The sequence below is a fragment of the Lathyrus oleraceus genome, chromosome 7, assembly GCF_024323335.1.
Source record: "Lathyrus oleraceus cultivar Zhongwan6 chromosome 7, CAAS_Psat_ZW6_1.0, whole genome shotgun sequence".
Classification (NCBI taxonomy): domain Eukaryota; kingdom Viridiplantae; phylum Streptophyta; class Magnoliopsida; order Fabales; family Fabaceae; genus Lathyrus; species Lathyrus oleraceus.
In genome coordinates, this window is record NC_066585.1 from 60,651,384 (window position 1) to 60,668,358 (window position 16,975).

The window sequence follows — 16,975 nt, forward strand, 5'->3', positions numbered from 1 at the left end:
TATATATTATATGATCCATATGCATTTTTATTAACAACAAAATTATTATTATATTATATTATATATTATGAGACATGTAAAACTTATATAAAAACAAACACATCAAATACATAATACAATGAACCAAATTATTATACATGTTATACTTATGTGCATAAAAAAGCAAAACGGCGATATCCTGATATATTTAACCAAACCACATGTATCTGGAATACATAACACAATCACACATATGAACATGTATTTGAAACACAGTAACAAATATATCAACAAAATAGATAAAGTATATATCATATATAAACTATTACCAAACTGTGTGTACGATAGTATAGATCAGCCACTCTCAGTTTCTCTTTTTTGTTCTGTCTTTTTGCCTCTCTCTATCAGTCATGCTAGTAAATATATATAGGAACAAATTAGGTTAATGATAATGGGCCTAAGTTTATTTTGAAACCCAATATTAAATTAAAAACTGAATAAAATTAAATAATTAAAATAGTTAAAATTAAAATAAAAACTAATTAACCTATTTATTTATTCTAGACCCAATATAAAAATAAATAGACTAAAAATAAAATAAAAGTCGGGCACCAAAATGCTCGAAAAAATAAAATGAACACGTCAAAATAATCAGCGCGAAATAAATGACTCGGAAAAATACAGCGTTTGGTCGGATTTTGAAAATAAAAATTATGACCGTTTAAACTGCTCAGACTGATCAACATATGACCAAAAATAGTCGTAAAAATATTTTTAGCATGTCAAATTAAACCACGTGAACCGCAGATTAATGTTACCGACATTTGCAAACTTAAACTTGACATTTTTTCGTTGACTAATTTTAGGCACAGTTAAAAAGTTAATTTGACCAGTCTGGTTGTAAATTCCGATAAATTATTCCGGCTAATATTAAGACAGAAAAAAATGTTATGCTATGAAGATGATGCAAATGAATGTGAAACAAAAAATTGGTTAGAGTTAAAAATAGAGGGCAAATTTTGGGGTGCAACACTCTCGCATGAAATTTTGAGCGATATGTCTAATGTAGTAGACATGTGTCGACGGAGGATCCTGCCAACCATTATCAATGTTTTTATAGGCACTCATTATTTAAGGGTGTCAGTCTGAGATCAAACATAAGTTAGGCTGAGAAGTAACGTGCAATTGTAGATTTTTTAGGAAAAAACTCCATCCCCCAACAGTCTGCTCTTCAACTAGGGCAAAGGCGATTGGAAAAATATTGTTGTTGCCATCTTGTGCCACTGCCATCATTAGCGTTCCTTTATATTTTTCGTACAACCATGTACCGTCAATTTGTATAATAGGTTTACAGAAAGCAAAACCTTTTATGCATGGTTGATACGCCCAGAAGAGTCGGTAGAATATTCCATTACCAATAACACAAGTCTCGTCTGGGGTATACGCCGACAACGTTTCCAAATTGACAATAGTCTCTGGAGCATAATGTTTAAGAGCCATCAAGTATTTTGGAAGTTGTTTGTATGACTCCTCCCAATTGCCAAACACTTTTTCAAATGCCTTAGTCTTAGCCATCCATGCCTTCATATATGATATAGTATAATTGTATTATGTTACAATATTCGAGATTATTATACTCACCTTTAACGACGAATTGTCGCTAATGACAGACAAAATCTCATCACATATTAACTGAAAGCTTAGTTTGTGATGGTCTTGCATTAGGTTCGTGATTAAGCATGTGTGAACTGGACCTATATAACTAATCTCCCAAGAATCACTCCTTTTCTGGTAAGATGCTGACAACCAGAACAGGCATAACTCATTTCGACAATAAATCTTATACCTTGTTGCATTAGTTCGATCAACCCTATAATCAATTGATAATTCCATGTGATACTTTTTAATGGCTTTAACACAGTTTTCTTTTGTGCAAAATTTGTCTCTTTCTTTCAATGATCATTTCGGTGAGTGTACCGTCACACTTGAGGACGTCTACATGTCGTTAGGTATACATATTAATGGTAAGACCGTAAATGGTAGAGTTAACCAAGATAACTCTATATGCGATGAATTGTTGTGTGCCCCTTTGTGTGAAGACACAACTACGAGAGAGACTTTTGGTCAACCTAGGGGTCAAGGTATTAATTTAAAATATCTTAAATAATATTATTCAAGTATAACATTAAACGTAGAATCTATCGAGTATGAAAAGATAATTAAAACTCATTGTTATATTATGATTTTATTTGGTAATCTTTATTTCCTGAAAGTACTGGTAATACGGTAAATATTATGTATTTGCCGTTGTTATGAAACATAAATAAGGTAAGCACATATAATTGGGTTTCAACTGTTTTGTCCCATCTATATAGTTCGTTGTGTAAAAATGCCAGAAAAAGTACTTGTACATTTTATTCTTGCGCCTATTTGCTACAAGTATGAGGTTGGTTAAGATTGTTGTCACTCACTCCGGTCAACGACAAGCCATTCACATTCCCCTATGCAACAAAGTAAATTTATATTTAATCTTCTAATTTATTAGACTTTATATACAACTAACTGTAACTAATATATTTTAAATCTTTTCGATCTAGATGGTCAATTAAAGGGATGAACTACAATATATGTCCTAAACACGTCGTAGTAGTCTATCACAATCTTTTAGACCACATTGGACCAGACGATGTATTACCACTAAACAAATCTACATTTTATTTTTAAAAAAACTATCCAATTACATATCCTCTAATCATGTCATATTCTTGTATAGTTTATCTAGAGGCTGTGTCTGGGTCTTGATCATCAGGTTAACCATGATGATGTTGCAGTTTGGACAACAAAAACACCAATTATCCGGTTCACTACTGTGGAGATGCATCAGAGTGACCGTGTAAAACTATAGTTCGACATGCAACAACAAATTCCAGAACCTCTGACATGTTTGGTAGTTTGCCATCAACAAAGAGTCGATGGTCAATGGGATTATTCCGATTGGGGAAACTTCACAAAAGAGATGTGTCGTCATTAGAGGTTTAAGTCGGTTACAACACCACCGTTTGTGTCTGAGCCAAGGTATTTGATTGATCCACGCCAACGAGCTTTGTCATCAAACTCCTAATAACAAATCCCCGCCCAAGAATAATGTCAACCCACCCAAACTCAACGACCAACCTCACACCATCACCTTACCATATATACCCAACCACCAAACATCCAACCTCGCAACCAATTCATGCCACACACCCAAACTCAAAACCATAAATCAAACCCTGACCACCAACAACCATACACAACCACCATAACAGTCTATAGCCCAGATGGTTCATATGATTCAACATAATGCCATCGTAGCCCCCCCACCAATGAACACTCAAATATCTAATCGCCATACCATCCAACCATTATTTGACTTTAATACATCACAAGAAATATTGCTTCATTTCCAAAATGATTAAATGTTCCAATTCGGGCAACCATACCGATCATAATCCACCAAACTACAACAATCCAACTACGACAACATGGGCACCAAACTCAATTACGAAAGCGCCGTTGGCGACATCCCCCAACTATTGGGGAGAAATGATGACAAATCTATCAAATATCGCTGGACCTTCCACCGGACATTCACACCAGCCACCATTGCATCATGTTAGCACTCAAAGACCCTAAATACCTCAGGAAAATCGTGGAAGATCTCGAAGACAGACTAATGTACTTGGATGTGGAACATGAGGGCGTTTCAATCGGGCGGGTCATTGATTTTCTTGTCAATTGTTATGTATTTTAACTTTATATTATAATATTATTTTTCATTTAAGTATTTACTTTAATTATTTATAAATATAAAATATAAAATTCCAAAAAAAACATGCATAGTGCATGCGCCACATGCATTGACGCATACACTTAATGTAATGTATGCATGCGTCAAATGCATGTAACTTCAAGACATGCATACGCCCATCCATATGACGCCTATGCTCATTTGCAATGCAAGCATGCACCAATGGCTATGGTGTCTCATTTGATTGACAATTAGATGCGCCCACTCAATTGACGCATAAGTAATGAAAGGTGGTTATTTATGTAATTAATTTGAAAAATAGGTTATTTTAGAATTTAAATTGAAAAAGATGGTTATTTTTAAAAAAAATCCACAAAAAAAACATAAATATAAACCCACAAAATAATGCAACCAAAGAATCATAAACATATATAGGAAGTAGTCATAAATTTGTTCAATTAGCCCATAAAAAATTAAAATTAAAAATAGAAACCCTAAACAAAATTTAATTAAAAGAAAAAAACATAAAAAACCAAGAAAACTTACACACAGAGGAATCATCGTTTCCGCCATCTCCGACCTTACCATCACGACCACATCACTCTCTTTGATCATAACTCCGCTCAGACATCTCCACCGCCGCTGCTGTGAATAGTCAGACATTCATCCACCATCGTTTTTACAGTTTTCTTTTTTCAAAAATTCACCTTTGTTTATCGAAATTAGTTTAGATGAAAATCAGAAAAGGAATGAAGATAAAGAAAAGAATATTAGGGGAAAAGAGGAAGAAGAAGAGGGAGATGAGTTTTGGATGAAAGAGAAAGAAAGTATAATATAATATTGGATTTCATTTGAATTTTGAAATTGGCAAATCCTACGTTAACATATGTTTTGTATAGAAAATAAATGATGAAGGAAAATCGGGTAAACACAACCACTACGTGTCATGTATAATTTATTTTTGAATTTATTTTTGCTATGGTTGGTTATAGGAGTTGTAATTTAAAATACAATGAAAGAATATTTTAGAGAGTGCAATGATATATTTTAATCTTAGGCTATGTTTCGATATCATAAAATGAACGAAACGGAATGAAGTGGAGCGGAGCAGAGCGTAACGAATGTCCCATTCCATTGTTTGGAAATTATAGAACGAAATAAGGCAAATTGTTCATTCCGCCTAAATTGGAGGAGAAGAAATATGGTGGTAAGTGATAGAATGGAAAGAAATCCATACCACTCCATTCCGCTTCACTCCATCGAATTTTAAATGATCCAAACAATAAAATATCATTCCACTCTATCTTATTTCGCTCTGCTCCGTCCGATTCCATCAATCAAAACAAAACCTTAGTTAGATATTTGATTTATTATCTAATTTAAAATATAATGAAATAGTATTTTAGGGAGTGCAATGACCTGTTCTAATCTTACTTAGATATACTTGAAAACATATGTTTGTATTAAAAAACATTTAATACATAAAAAAAACCTTAAAATCAAGAAAATAAATGTTCATGGACCCGATCTTCTAATCTCTATATATTAATCCTTGTTTCATCCATCTCTACTCTCACTTTCTCCGTTCGCCGCACTTCATCGCCGAACCAGGTAAAGCTCAAACATTTCTTCTCCATTCGATCACTGATTTTTTATTTATTTAATTTTATTTATTTTTCCCATACAATTTTAATGCATTAGGTTTATCCAATATTTTCCCGTGAATTTTTACGTCCATAATCGATTTTTACCCCACTTATCCTAAAATCCACTTATAAGACTGAGAATTCTCTGTCGTTAACTGATCTAGGGTTTTTCAAAGTTCCTTTTTTTGTTGTGAAAATCCATAGGTCCCAATTAGGTTTTCGTGACTAATGGCACGTTTGGTTCTGCCATCGAAGACTTTGGCTTTTTCAAGGAAGAGTCTACTGGGTTTGATCTCACCTGCTCCTGTGTGTGATTGTTTTGTCCATGCACCCATTTCTTCACTCTTTGATTTTCATGTTTCTGTTTTATTTCGTTGAAACAACTGTGAAATGAAGTGTTTGCAAGTTTCTTGAAAACTGTTGTTTAAGTCATGTTCTATAGTTTTATTGCCTTTCAAATTAGGGAATTTGATGATTGTTTACTTCATTTTTGCAGCTCCAGTTTAATTGCACCGTTAGTTATTTTCAGAAAATCTCTAAAAGTAGTGTCAGATATAGGCATTTCCTTTCATCAGAGGTTTTTTATTCATTTCTTATATTAAAGCTTAACTTTTTTGTTTCATGACTGTACCGAACTGATTGATTGATATGAGTCATGACAATGATATTTGCAGGTTACTCTCCGAAAGAATTGTTGCCCGTTTTATTCTTCCGTGCCGGTAAGTTTATGTAGCTGTTTGTTCAAGGATATTCTACTTTGCTTTATGACAGCAGCCTCATTTAGACTCTGCGATGGTGTAGAGTTTTCCTGTTTAATTAGTTGGTCGATTATGTTTTTGTATTATTTACCAGGCTGTCAAGAAAGCAAGTAGGAAGCTAATTTGTTCGGTTGCTACCGAGGATTTAGCCAAGCAAGTTGAGGAGCCGAAAATGGCGACGCCAACAGAAATATTCTTGAAGGATTACAAAAAGCCTGATTACTACTTTGAAACTGTAGGTTTATGAGTTTTTAGATTGTGTTTCATTCATACTGCTGCCGATTAAAATTTTTTTCATCTCTTTTTCTGTGCTGCATGGAACTATTCTAGGTGGATCTGAAGTTTTCATTGGGAGAGGAGAGGACAATAGTTAGTTCTAAAATTGCTGTTTTTCCCGGCACTGAAGGTAAGCTTTTATGGTTCCATTCTTGATAATTTTTCCTCTCACTGAAGTTTTCATGTATGCAGCATTAATCACCCTTTGTTATGAAACAGGTTCTGCTCCCCCGCTGGTTTTGGATGGACAAGACATGAAATTAGTGTCAATTAAGATTAATGGCAAGGCCTTGAAGGTATGCATATATTTTTGAGCTGGGCACTACCCGCTTTGCTAACATATTCACTGATGGAATTTTGTCGCCATCTTACTAGTATATCAAACTAGGATGTTAGGCATTGTTCACTTCAGAAACACTATATAGCAATCATGGGTGATTGGAGGGTTGCATAGAATTATTTTAAAGATAAATATATTTCTTATGTTTATCCACAGGAAGAAGATTATCATGTGGATGCACGTCATCTAACAATCCAGTCACCTCCTAGTGGTAAATATGATCTTGAAATCGTTAATGAGATTCTCCCACAGAAAAACACATCACTAGAGGTAAATAAAATTCTCCTGTTTGAGCGTTGTCTTTGTATATTTTGTTTCTTCTTTTCTGCTTCAGTTGCTCCAATTCAGAGTTTGAAGAGAAGAGATGGGAGATGTGCTTACTTACTATGAATTTGATTTCCTACAGGGACTTTACAAGTCATCTGGGAATTTCTGTACTCAATGTGAGGCAGAAGGCTTCCGTAAGATCACATTTTATCAGGTTGGCATCTTAGAGGAGTTAATATGACGATGATGATGATCGGATCTTTACATTTTAAAATTAATTTCCACATCAAATTACTGTATCCTAATAACCTATCATCTAACAGGATCGGCCAGATATAATGGCAAAATATACTGTTCACATTGAGGCAGACAAATCACTGTATCCAGTATTGTTGTCTAATGGAAACCTGGTTGGACAGGGTGACTTGGAGGTGATTTTTTTATTGCATTGCACAGGCTTCCTTGGTGGTTAGTTCACTATTTATAGACATTAACTATGCTTTGCTGCAGGGTGGTAAACATTATGCTATCTGGGAGGACCCCTTCAAGAAGCCTTGTTATCTGTTTGCCTTGGTCGCTGGGCAACTGGAGAGCAGAGATGACACATTTACTACCCGCTCAGGTAGGAAGGTGTCCCTTAGGATCTGGACGCCTGCAGATGACGTGCCTAAGACTGCTCATGCTATGTATTCTCTGAAAGCAGCTATGAAGTGGGACGAAGATGTCAGTTATTATTTGGTTTTTTCTTTTAGATCACAAATACACGGTTTCAGATTCTGAAGAAATTTTCTGTCTTGTCATATGCTTTGCAAACAGGTTTTTGGACTTGAATATGACCTGGACCTCTTCAATATAGTTGCTGTCCCAGATTTTAATATGTAATTTCTGTCTACCTTTTTGTTTGCGATTTTTCTGCCATACCTTACATGTATTGCGCCTTTGTACATTTGATCAGATGATATATCATGACGAGATTAAGTTGCAGAAAGTAATATTGTTTTCTTGTTTTTGTAATGATCAGGGGGGCCATGGAAAACAAAAGCTTGAATGTACGTCTCCTTGTCAGCTTGTTTTGGCGGTTGTTTGTCTTAACTCTGACATTTATACTCCCCTTGGCTTATTTGTAGATTTTCAATTCCAAGCTTGTACTGGCTTCTCCAGAGACTGCTTCAGATGCAGATTATGCTGCAATATTGGGAGTTATTGGCCACGAGGTTTGTAACTACCACATATCAGCAAATGTGGGGGATCTTTAATTTTTGAATAACTCAACTTCCTTGGCATTTGTTAATTGCAACTAAAGCTTATTTCTTATCTATTATGCAGTATTTCCACAATTGGACTGGCAACAGGTGGCGCTTTCTTATGATCTTGCTATCTTTTCAACTAAGGGTTTTATATAATCTTATTATCATTCAAATCATTTTATAATGTTTTTTTTTTCCTTTTCACTTCTATTTATGAATTTATATTTGAGATATCATAAACCTGACTTTCCACATGAAAATATTTGACATTTGAATTTGAGTTCATGCAGTTTGTAATTTGTATTTTTTATATCTTCCCATTTTCACGCGTAATGAAATATTTTTATTTTATAATGATCAGAGTAACATGTCGCGACTGGTTCCAGCTTAGTCTGAAGGAAGGTCTCACTGTTTTTCGTGATCAGGTATTGTCTCTTGTACTCAGTTACTATGTTTCAATTGGGACATCACGATATTGCTGGATCAGGCTTTCGCCCATTGTCCAAGATTCCTCCAACGTTACATTTCTTGAGTATTTTAATAAAATAATGAGCTGCCTCAATTATTGGCAGGAATTTTCATCTGACATGGGAAGTCGTACTGTAAAGCGCATTGGTGATGTTTCAAAACTTCGGAATTACCAGTTTCCACAGGTTACATATCCTTTTCATTTTTCATTTCTGATTATTCCTTTGTTCAAATTCTGTATTGGTGGATTTTCTGTCCCAATGTTATTTTTAACTCGTACTGTCATTATTATTCATCTTTCACTGTTCTTTTTAACTAGAATTTTGATACTTCTATATTCATTTTCCATTTCTGATTATTCCTTTGTTCAAATTCTGTATTGGTGGGTTTTCTGTCCCAATGTTATTTTTACTCGTACTGTCATTATTATTCATCTCTTACTGTTCTTTTAACTAGAAGTCTGATACTTTTATATTCATTTTCCAGGATGCAGGTCCCATGGCTCATCCAGTGCGACCACACTCTTACATCAAGGTTAGAACTTAGATACCGTCATTCTCAGTCTCATCAATTTGTCTCCCAAACTCCCCCTTAACCCACCCCCTGTTATATGCCTTGTAAGTTTGTATTTATATAGATTTTTCTTTCTTGACAGATGGACAATTTCTACACAGGCAAGCTTCTTTATTTTTAGAACTTCAGATTGAGTCAATATCATATTTGAAAATTTTACTCCTGTTTGATGATTTATTGTTCTGTTATCGCTAACTTATCTATTATCTTGACAACCTGATTAATTTCTGATGTGGCCCTGTCTTCAATGTCAAAATACAGTCACGGTATGTTCATGTGTTTTCTCTCTCTTCAGATTTTGATCAGTTTGGTCCAGTTTCTCTCATCAAGATATACCATATACCATTGTTCATAATCACATTTTTTTCTTTTGCAGGTCTATGAAAAGGTGTGATATTTCATTCTAAAATTTCCAATCCCTCCATGTCCATTAGTTTTTGCGGACAGTTTGTTCTTATGATCCTATGTATCAGGGGGCTGAAGTTGTTAGAATGTACAAAACCTTATTAGGAAGTCAAGGGTTTAGAAAGGTAAGAAGAATGCTTGTTTATCCATCCAATGACTGATAATTCTCTTACTTGCAATGTCATGATGCTACCAATCTGATGTACTTTAATCTAGAATTCAACTCTTACAGATTCTCTGTATTTCAGGGCATGGATCTATATTTTAAGAGACATGATGGGCAAGCTGTAACCTGTGAAGATTTTTTTGCTGCCATGCGGGATGCAAATGATGCAGATTTTGCAAATTTCTTATCATGGTTTGTATTTTGGGTTTTCTTTTCCAGCATTATTATGCTAATTTCATATTCTGACTGATCAGCTAATGTACAGGTACTCTCAGGCTGGGACTCCTATTGTTAAAGTAAATACTTCTTATAATGCAGAAGGACATACATTTTCCTTGAAGATTAGGTATACAGACTTCAACTTTTCATTTCTTTCTGATTGAGTTATTGTAATTAAATTTTGACTTCTATTTTTGATTGTTCATCTCTGATAATATGTTTGATGGGGACATATCTGCAGTCAAGAGATACCACCAACTCCAGGGCAGTCAGTTAAAGAACCAACATTAATTCCGATTGCAGTAGGTTTGCTTGATTCAACTGGCAAGGACATTCCTCTTTCCTCTATTTATCATAACGGAGCTCTGCAATCTGTTTCAAGCAATGACCAATCAGTCTCCACTACAGTCCTTAGAGTCACTAAGGTGGTTTGGAACTTTTCTTTTGATATAAATTTCTAACTCATGTTTTAAGCAGGTCTCTTAATTCCTTGGTCACTAAGGTGGCTTGGAACTTTTCTTTTGATATGAATTTCTAACTCATGTTTTAAGCAGGTCTCTTAATTATACCTTTAATGTCAACCAAGGAACCAGCTTTTAGATGTATTTAAATGTCTGGCTTTCTTCTATGTTAACCTTATATGCGTTGTTCTTAATATTGTCTTTCTTTGATGGGTTAATATTTAAATTTCCGAATATCTATGTTCAGTTTGTTCTGTTCAGACTGGTTGTCCTGTCTTCTCATCTGTGACTAGTTTTTTTGAATCGGGAAGGCTCTGCTATTCTGGCTATATCTTTGCTGTTTCTCCCCAGGAATTGACCCTACCCCCTACTTTTTTTAGTATGGGATGTATATGGAGACGAGGTTGTACTTTCCAAAAACAGAAGCTGTGTGTTCCGTGTAGACATTGATGAACCTTCCAAATTTAAAAAAATTCTACTACTATATTATCAGTTAATAATATTTTCTTACTATATTAGTTTTCCGAAACTTGTCCCTGTCACATATGCTATTGAACTGTTCCCATGTTAACAAATTTTTACAAGAGTCATACTGGATAGAACATTATGGCAAAATTTTATCCATGTGGCCGACTCCACTTGGTGGGATAAGGCTTGGTTGTTGTTATTGTTGTAGTCATATCAGTCAATTACTCCAGACACTTACATCCATCCTCCTATATTGTAAAGTTCTCTCATAATACATTCTTTCTAATATACTAATTTTTTCTCGTTTCTCCCAATTCCTATTTATTCTCAATTCGGGGTCAATCACGGCATGCAGTAAATTTATGAATTCTAATTATGATAACAGATATTTAACAAATGAAAACTTTCAATTTTCTCATATTACAAAATATGACCCTTATCTCATGTAATATAATTTGAAGTGAAAAAGATGAGTGTAAAATTTTAAAACCATGTTGCACGTCCCTTCACTTGTCGGAGTTGCTGAAAGAATTGAATGATCTTTTTCTATCTTCCTAATATTCCCAAATATGACAGTTATTTGAAGATGCTGTTCATGGTGGAACTTTTCATCATTCATTTGAATGACAAGTTTGTTTGTATCTACTGCAGAAAGAAGAAGAGTTTGTATTCACTGATATCTTTGAGAGGCCTGTTCCATCTTTGTTAAGGGGATACAGTGCTCCTATTCGTCTTCAATCTGATCTTACTGATGACGACCTGTTTTTCCTATTAGCCAATGATTCTGATGAATTCAACCGGTTTGTGTTCTTCAAACTTGCATTTTTGTTCTTCATTTTTTTACAGAAGCATTTTGTTCCTTTTTATTTGATAGCATAATGGAAATTCTTTTTCTGCCTTGTTTAAATGACTTAGATGGGAGGCTGGGCAAATTTTGGCTCGAAAATTGATGCTCAACTTGGTGGATGATTTCCAAAATAATAAACCATTGGTGTTAAATTCCAATTTTGTTGGTGGGTTCAAGCGCATACTAACTGACTCAAGTCTGGACAAAGTATGCTTAGAAACCTGTTTTACTTTCAGTTTTTTCTTGTGGGATTTATATCATATGATTGCATTGACCAAACATTATGCTCGTTTTTAATCTAGGAATTTGTAGCCAAGGCAATAACTCTGCCTGGTGAGGGAGAAATAATGGACTTGATGGAAGTTGCTGACCCTGATGCTGTTCATACTGTTCGGTCTTTCATCAGGAAGCAGCTTGCTAGTGAACTTAAATCAGAGTTCCTTAGCACTGTATGCGTTTTTTATCTGAAGCTGCCTGGACTTATTAAATGAAACACCTTTTAGTCTCCCTCATATGAATTTCTTCCTTATTCCTTAATGCATATGATTGCCCACCTTTTTTCAGGTAGAAAATAATAAGAGCTCTGGAGAATATGTGTTCGATCATTCAAACATGTCTAGACGAGCTTTGAAGAATGTTGCTCTTGGTATACGTTTTATTTCTGTAGAATTTGTAATTTGTGTCTAAATCAGACCACACTCACCTATGTATAGCCTGTAGAGTAAATACAATACATGCTAATTGATATACCTTGCTAATTCAAATCCTTATCTATGATTTTATCCTAATAAGATGCATTCTATGTTTTTGTTGTAACTATTTTATATATAAGGTAAACTTTCATTCATGTTGGTAGAAAGTCATCTCTCTAAATTTTGTTTTTATGTGATTGGCAGCTTATCTTGCTTCCCTTGAGGATCAAGAATTCACCAACCTTGCACTTCAAGAATACAAAACTGCTACAAATATGACTGAACAATTTGCAGCATTGGCTTCCATAGCCCAGAACCCTGGTAAAAATCGTGATGACGTTCTTGCCGACTTTTATGGCAAGTGGCAGAATGATTACTTGGTAAATCTCTCTCTACATTAAAAAATTTACTAGTATTGATTTGTTGTTGTTAGGAATGTGACAGTTTGATCTTTTTAGCTAATTTCCTGGCGGTGGTTGTTGGGCATGTTTTTTTTTTCTATTCTTTGACCACATATCCATATAATATACCGTAACCATTATCCATGCAGAGCACCCATGCACCTTTCCTTCTTACACATTACTCTGAATATGAAGAGACGCTCTCCTCCTTTTTGATACATTATCTAGGATGAACACTGTCCTTTTGACACCTAACCTAGCTTTTCAAAATGTTCTTTTATGTTTTGGCTGGTTGACTGCTAATGCAATCTCTTGTTGTACTTGTCTCATCCAAATGTGGACAGCTCAGTTTTTTATAGTAAAAGTAATTGGGTTTGTGCTATTACATAGTGAAGTATTTTAGATTGCTAGTTTATGGTTGACCTTCCTTTCCAGGTCGTGAACAAATGGTTTGCTCTTCAAGCCGTGTCTGACATTCCTGGTAATGTTGAGAATGTGCGGAAACTGTTAAGCCACCCAGCATTTGACTTGCGCAATCCCAACAAAGTGTACTCTCTCATTGGAGGTTTCTGCGGGTCCCCTGTGAATTTCCATGCAAAGGATGGGTCTGGCTATGAGTTTTTGGGAGATATTGTGCTGCAACTTGACAAAATAAATCCTCAGGTCTCTTCATATTTTACATTATGGGTATTTTTATGCACATGTTATATAAATATTACTACGTGCTTTTGCCTAATGACTTGAGGTTTTTGAGATGGTTGGTTCATGACATCGTATTAGAGCTTCAATCCTTATTGTTCATTCTTTTAAACAAGTTAATTTTAAAGTAAAATGCTCATCCTCATGAAAACTGAAAACACAAGCATATGAAGAGATTTGATTGTTTCCTTTCAAAGATGGAAATAACGGAACTTTGCTTCTTCAAAACTTAGACATGTTTGCTTTTGTCGTTTTCATTCTGTTTTCTGTTTTAAAAACTTTGTACCTGTATCTGTGAAAACAACAAAATTGTTTTGGCTGATGCCTATACAAATATTTTAAAAAAGGAAATTGAATGAAACGAATGGGCAGAAATAACTGAACTTTGTTTCTTCAAAACACGGTTCTTGAATTTATTCCGTCTTTCATAATATTTTTCGTACTCAATTTCATTAAGATGTTGGTTAGGCCTGTTTGATGTCCATGTCTGAAGCCTAAAGGGTTCTTGCATGATGTCACTGAAAACATTCCTCTGATTCCATCTGACAACTTGCTTATTCATATAGAGAAAATGTTTCATGTTTTTATTTTCTATTTCCACTTTTAATTGTTTCCCCCCCATTTTTCCTGTTTAAAAAAATTGAACATGTATAGGTGAAAACAAAACCAAACTGTTTTCAGTTTTCACTGTTCTACACATATTTTTTAAAAGAAAAAATTGAGTGAAGCCTAGGGGGCGGTTTTGCAATTAAAGATGAAAGCAGAATTTTCTCAAGCCAATCAGACCCGAAGTGTTTGGGAAAATTGGTTCACGACAGTGTGTATTGTTGTCAGTTACATGGTCCTAACGTAGTAATTTTTGGATTTGATTTTGTCTAATGTAGGTTGCCTCAAGAATGGTGTCAGCCTTCTCAAGATGGAAGCGTTATGATGAGACCAGACAAAAGCTTGCAAAGGTAATGCAGTTATTCTTTTTTGCCACATTAGCTGTTATTTTTTAAATTACTTTACTATTTCGCATAATAACAATCTTACCTCGGGCTGTGTGATTTTTGAAAGTAATTGTGTTGTGTTGTTGTTACAGGCCCAGTTGGAGAAGATCATGTCTACTAATGGCCTATCGGAGAATGTGTTTGAAATTGCTTCGAAAAGCTTAGCTGCTTAAAGTGCCAATGATTGGTAAGGGAAACTACAAAGCTGTCTTTTAAACTGCTATGACATAGTTTTGGCCAAAATAATTGTTTCTGGCTACTGGTAGCCCTTACACATGCATGCATCTGTCAGTTTGGGGCAGTTTCCTTTACCAGATTTTCATATCGATCTTCCAAGGATGTATGCACTATTTATGCAATAAGGCAAAGAACAGAAGTTTATCTTTATTTGATTCCCAGGTTCAACATTATAACAAGTTAGACTGTGATAACTCTGCTATCTTATTGATCATAGCATTAGCAAAGTATTTATATTTAATCTAATGATTATCCAATCTTATGCTTGAACCGCCTTATGATTTGATCATCTATTAAAATTAATTTTAAAAAAAATAACATTTTGTTAAATTGATTTGATCATTGAATGTATGTTTAAACCTAAACCTTGTAAATTTTAGTCCAACACGACGACTATTGTTACAAAGAATGCACCAACCAGACATATATTTTAGTAGAGTGAAAGCATGAAGATTACAACCATACTAAAATAAGTATCATTTTGTCAATCTCTTCACTAATGGAGGTGTGTAATAAAAAAAATAGCAAAATTGTTGAAGAATGCAAAGAATATAAAGTCAATTAAAGAATGCCATCAACTAACCTTTTAACCATTATCTAGTAAGATTGCTATAGCACTTAGTTTGTTAGTCAGTTTTAAATAGACTTCATTTCCAATTATGATATATTCACTCCATTCTCTTTTATAATATATTTTTTTAATTTTTTAGGATCAATTAATGATCTATTTGGACATAGATTAGATACATTAACTATTTAATGAATGTAAAGAGTTAAAATTTGTTTATAAAAGAGAATGGGGGAGTAGTTTTCGTATTGAAATACATTAGATTTCATCACTCTTAAAATGATGTCATTTGCTTTTTGATCCTTCTCCGAGTTGTAACCGATTCTCTTCATCATGCCTCCTCTTTGGCTGATGCAGTTTTCGATCAAACAAGTCCCTTTTATGTTCATCCATGGACCTCCTTCATCTATGTCACTCTAGTTTTCATCAACTTCAATTATCATTCTTGGGCACGTTCTATGTGTCGTGCTCTAGGAGGAGGATATATAAAGATCGATTTTATCACCATCGTTATTTCTACAGATCCTTTTGATCATAATTTGCATGTGTATAATAGTTTCTACGGATCCTATTGATCATAACTTGCACGTGTAAAATAGATGTAACATGCTTGTTCATTCACGGGTTATAGATTTAGTTTTTGAATCCTTAGTGTTCATGGATAATGTTGTAGATGTGTGGAATGATTTGAAAGAACGGTTTTTACAAGGTGATCATTTGAGTTTCACAACTACAATAAGAAATTTACTCTGTTAAATAAGATTCAAGATCTATTATCGATTTTTTCTTCAAACTTGAGAATTCTTCAAGAGGAATTAGAACTCTACCTCCCTATTCCAACTTGCAAATGTCGAGTCAAGTTCTATTTTTGACGCTATGAGGAGGAATGAACTCTACCCCTTCATTCTAACTTGCACATGTCGAGTCAAGTGCTATTTTTGAAGTAGTGAGAAATGTTAGTAGGAATCACAACATTTTTTACACCATCATTTTTCTTGCTATTCTCAATGATGATAACTTTGCAAAGGTCAGATAAGTGTTGCCTATGGACCCTCTATGTCCATTAAAGGAAGTTTTCTTTTATGCCAAGGTAATTTTGCTCCCCCTGATGATGCTAGGATTTTGGTAAGTGCTATTGATTTCAAGAAAGCCGACACAAGATTTGAAAAATTAAACTCTTCCACTTAAAGTTTCAAGCCTCGTGTGTGCACCTTTTATGGCAAAGAGAATCACAACGGGGATACTTTCTATAGGGAACAATGTATACCTCTATATCTATAGAATAAGTATATATATGTAGCCACGAATGCCATAACCGACAATAGTGATTCGATTATAGTTCGTGACACAAAAGTTGAATCTGCATCCATTATTTAGGGTCAATATAAGAAGCTTGCAACTCTGCTATATAATTATTCTCTTAATCAATGTTCTCTACTTCAAATTAAGTTGGTTCTTCCAAGATCACTAATCACG

At 34.4% G+C, this 16,975-nt stretch overlaps 1 protein-coding gene across 1 annotated transcript; it reads left to right on the plus strand.

The window, feature by feature from the left end:
- The first annotated feature begins 5,613 nt into the window (after positions 1-5,613).
- Positions 5,614-15,201, plus strand: LOC127105548 (puromycin-sensitive aminopeptidase). The gene is made up of 32 exons (XM_051042734.1): positions 5,614-5,721; positions 5,912-5,992; positions 6,090-6,134; positions 6,268-6,408; positions 6,504-6,579; positions 6,669-6,745; positions 6,946-7,059; positions 7,196-7,270; positions 7,380-7,487; positions 7,567-7,779; positions 7,873-7,934; positions 8,078-8,105; positions 8,184-8,270; positions 8,383-8,408; positions 8,665-8,728; positions 8,876-8,956; positions 9,258-9,305; positions 9,427-9,445; positions 9,606-9,610; positions 9,721-9,732; positions 9,818-9,874; positions 9,998-10,107; positions 10,181-10,261; positions 10,376-10,559; positions 11,715-11,863; positions 11,979-12,117; positions 12,213-12,359; positions 12,475-12,556; positions 12,807-12,982; positions 13,439-13,666; positions 14,587-14,658; positions 14,787-15,201. The coding sequence occupies exons 1-32, from the start codon at positions 5,644-5,646 to the stop codon at positions 14,865-14,867; spliced, it is 2,946 nt and encodes a 981-aa protein (XP_050898691.1). The 5' UTR covers positions 5,614-5,643; the 3' UTR covers positions 14,868-15,201.
- Positions 15,202-16,975: the final 1,774 nt, after the last annotated feature.

Bases quoted from the DNA above. Each gene is read 5' to 3' on its own strand.
- LOC127105548 (XM_051042734.1), top strand. From the start codon at position 5,644: ATGGCACGTTTGGTTCTGCCATCGAAGACTTTGGCTTTTTCAAGGAAG. The intron at 8,106-8,183 runs GTACGTCTCCTT...GCTTATTTGTAG, and splicing joins TGGAAAACAAAAGCTTGAAT to ATTTTCAATTCCAAGCTTGT. The intron at 8,957-9,257 runs GTTACATATCCT...TTCATTTTCCAG, and splicing joins GGAATTACCAGTTTCCACAG to GATGCAGGTCCCATGGCTCA.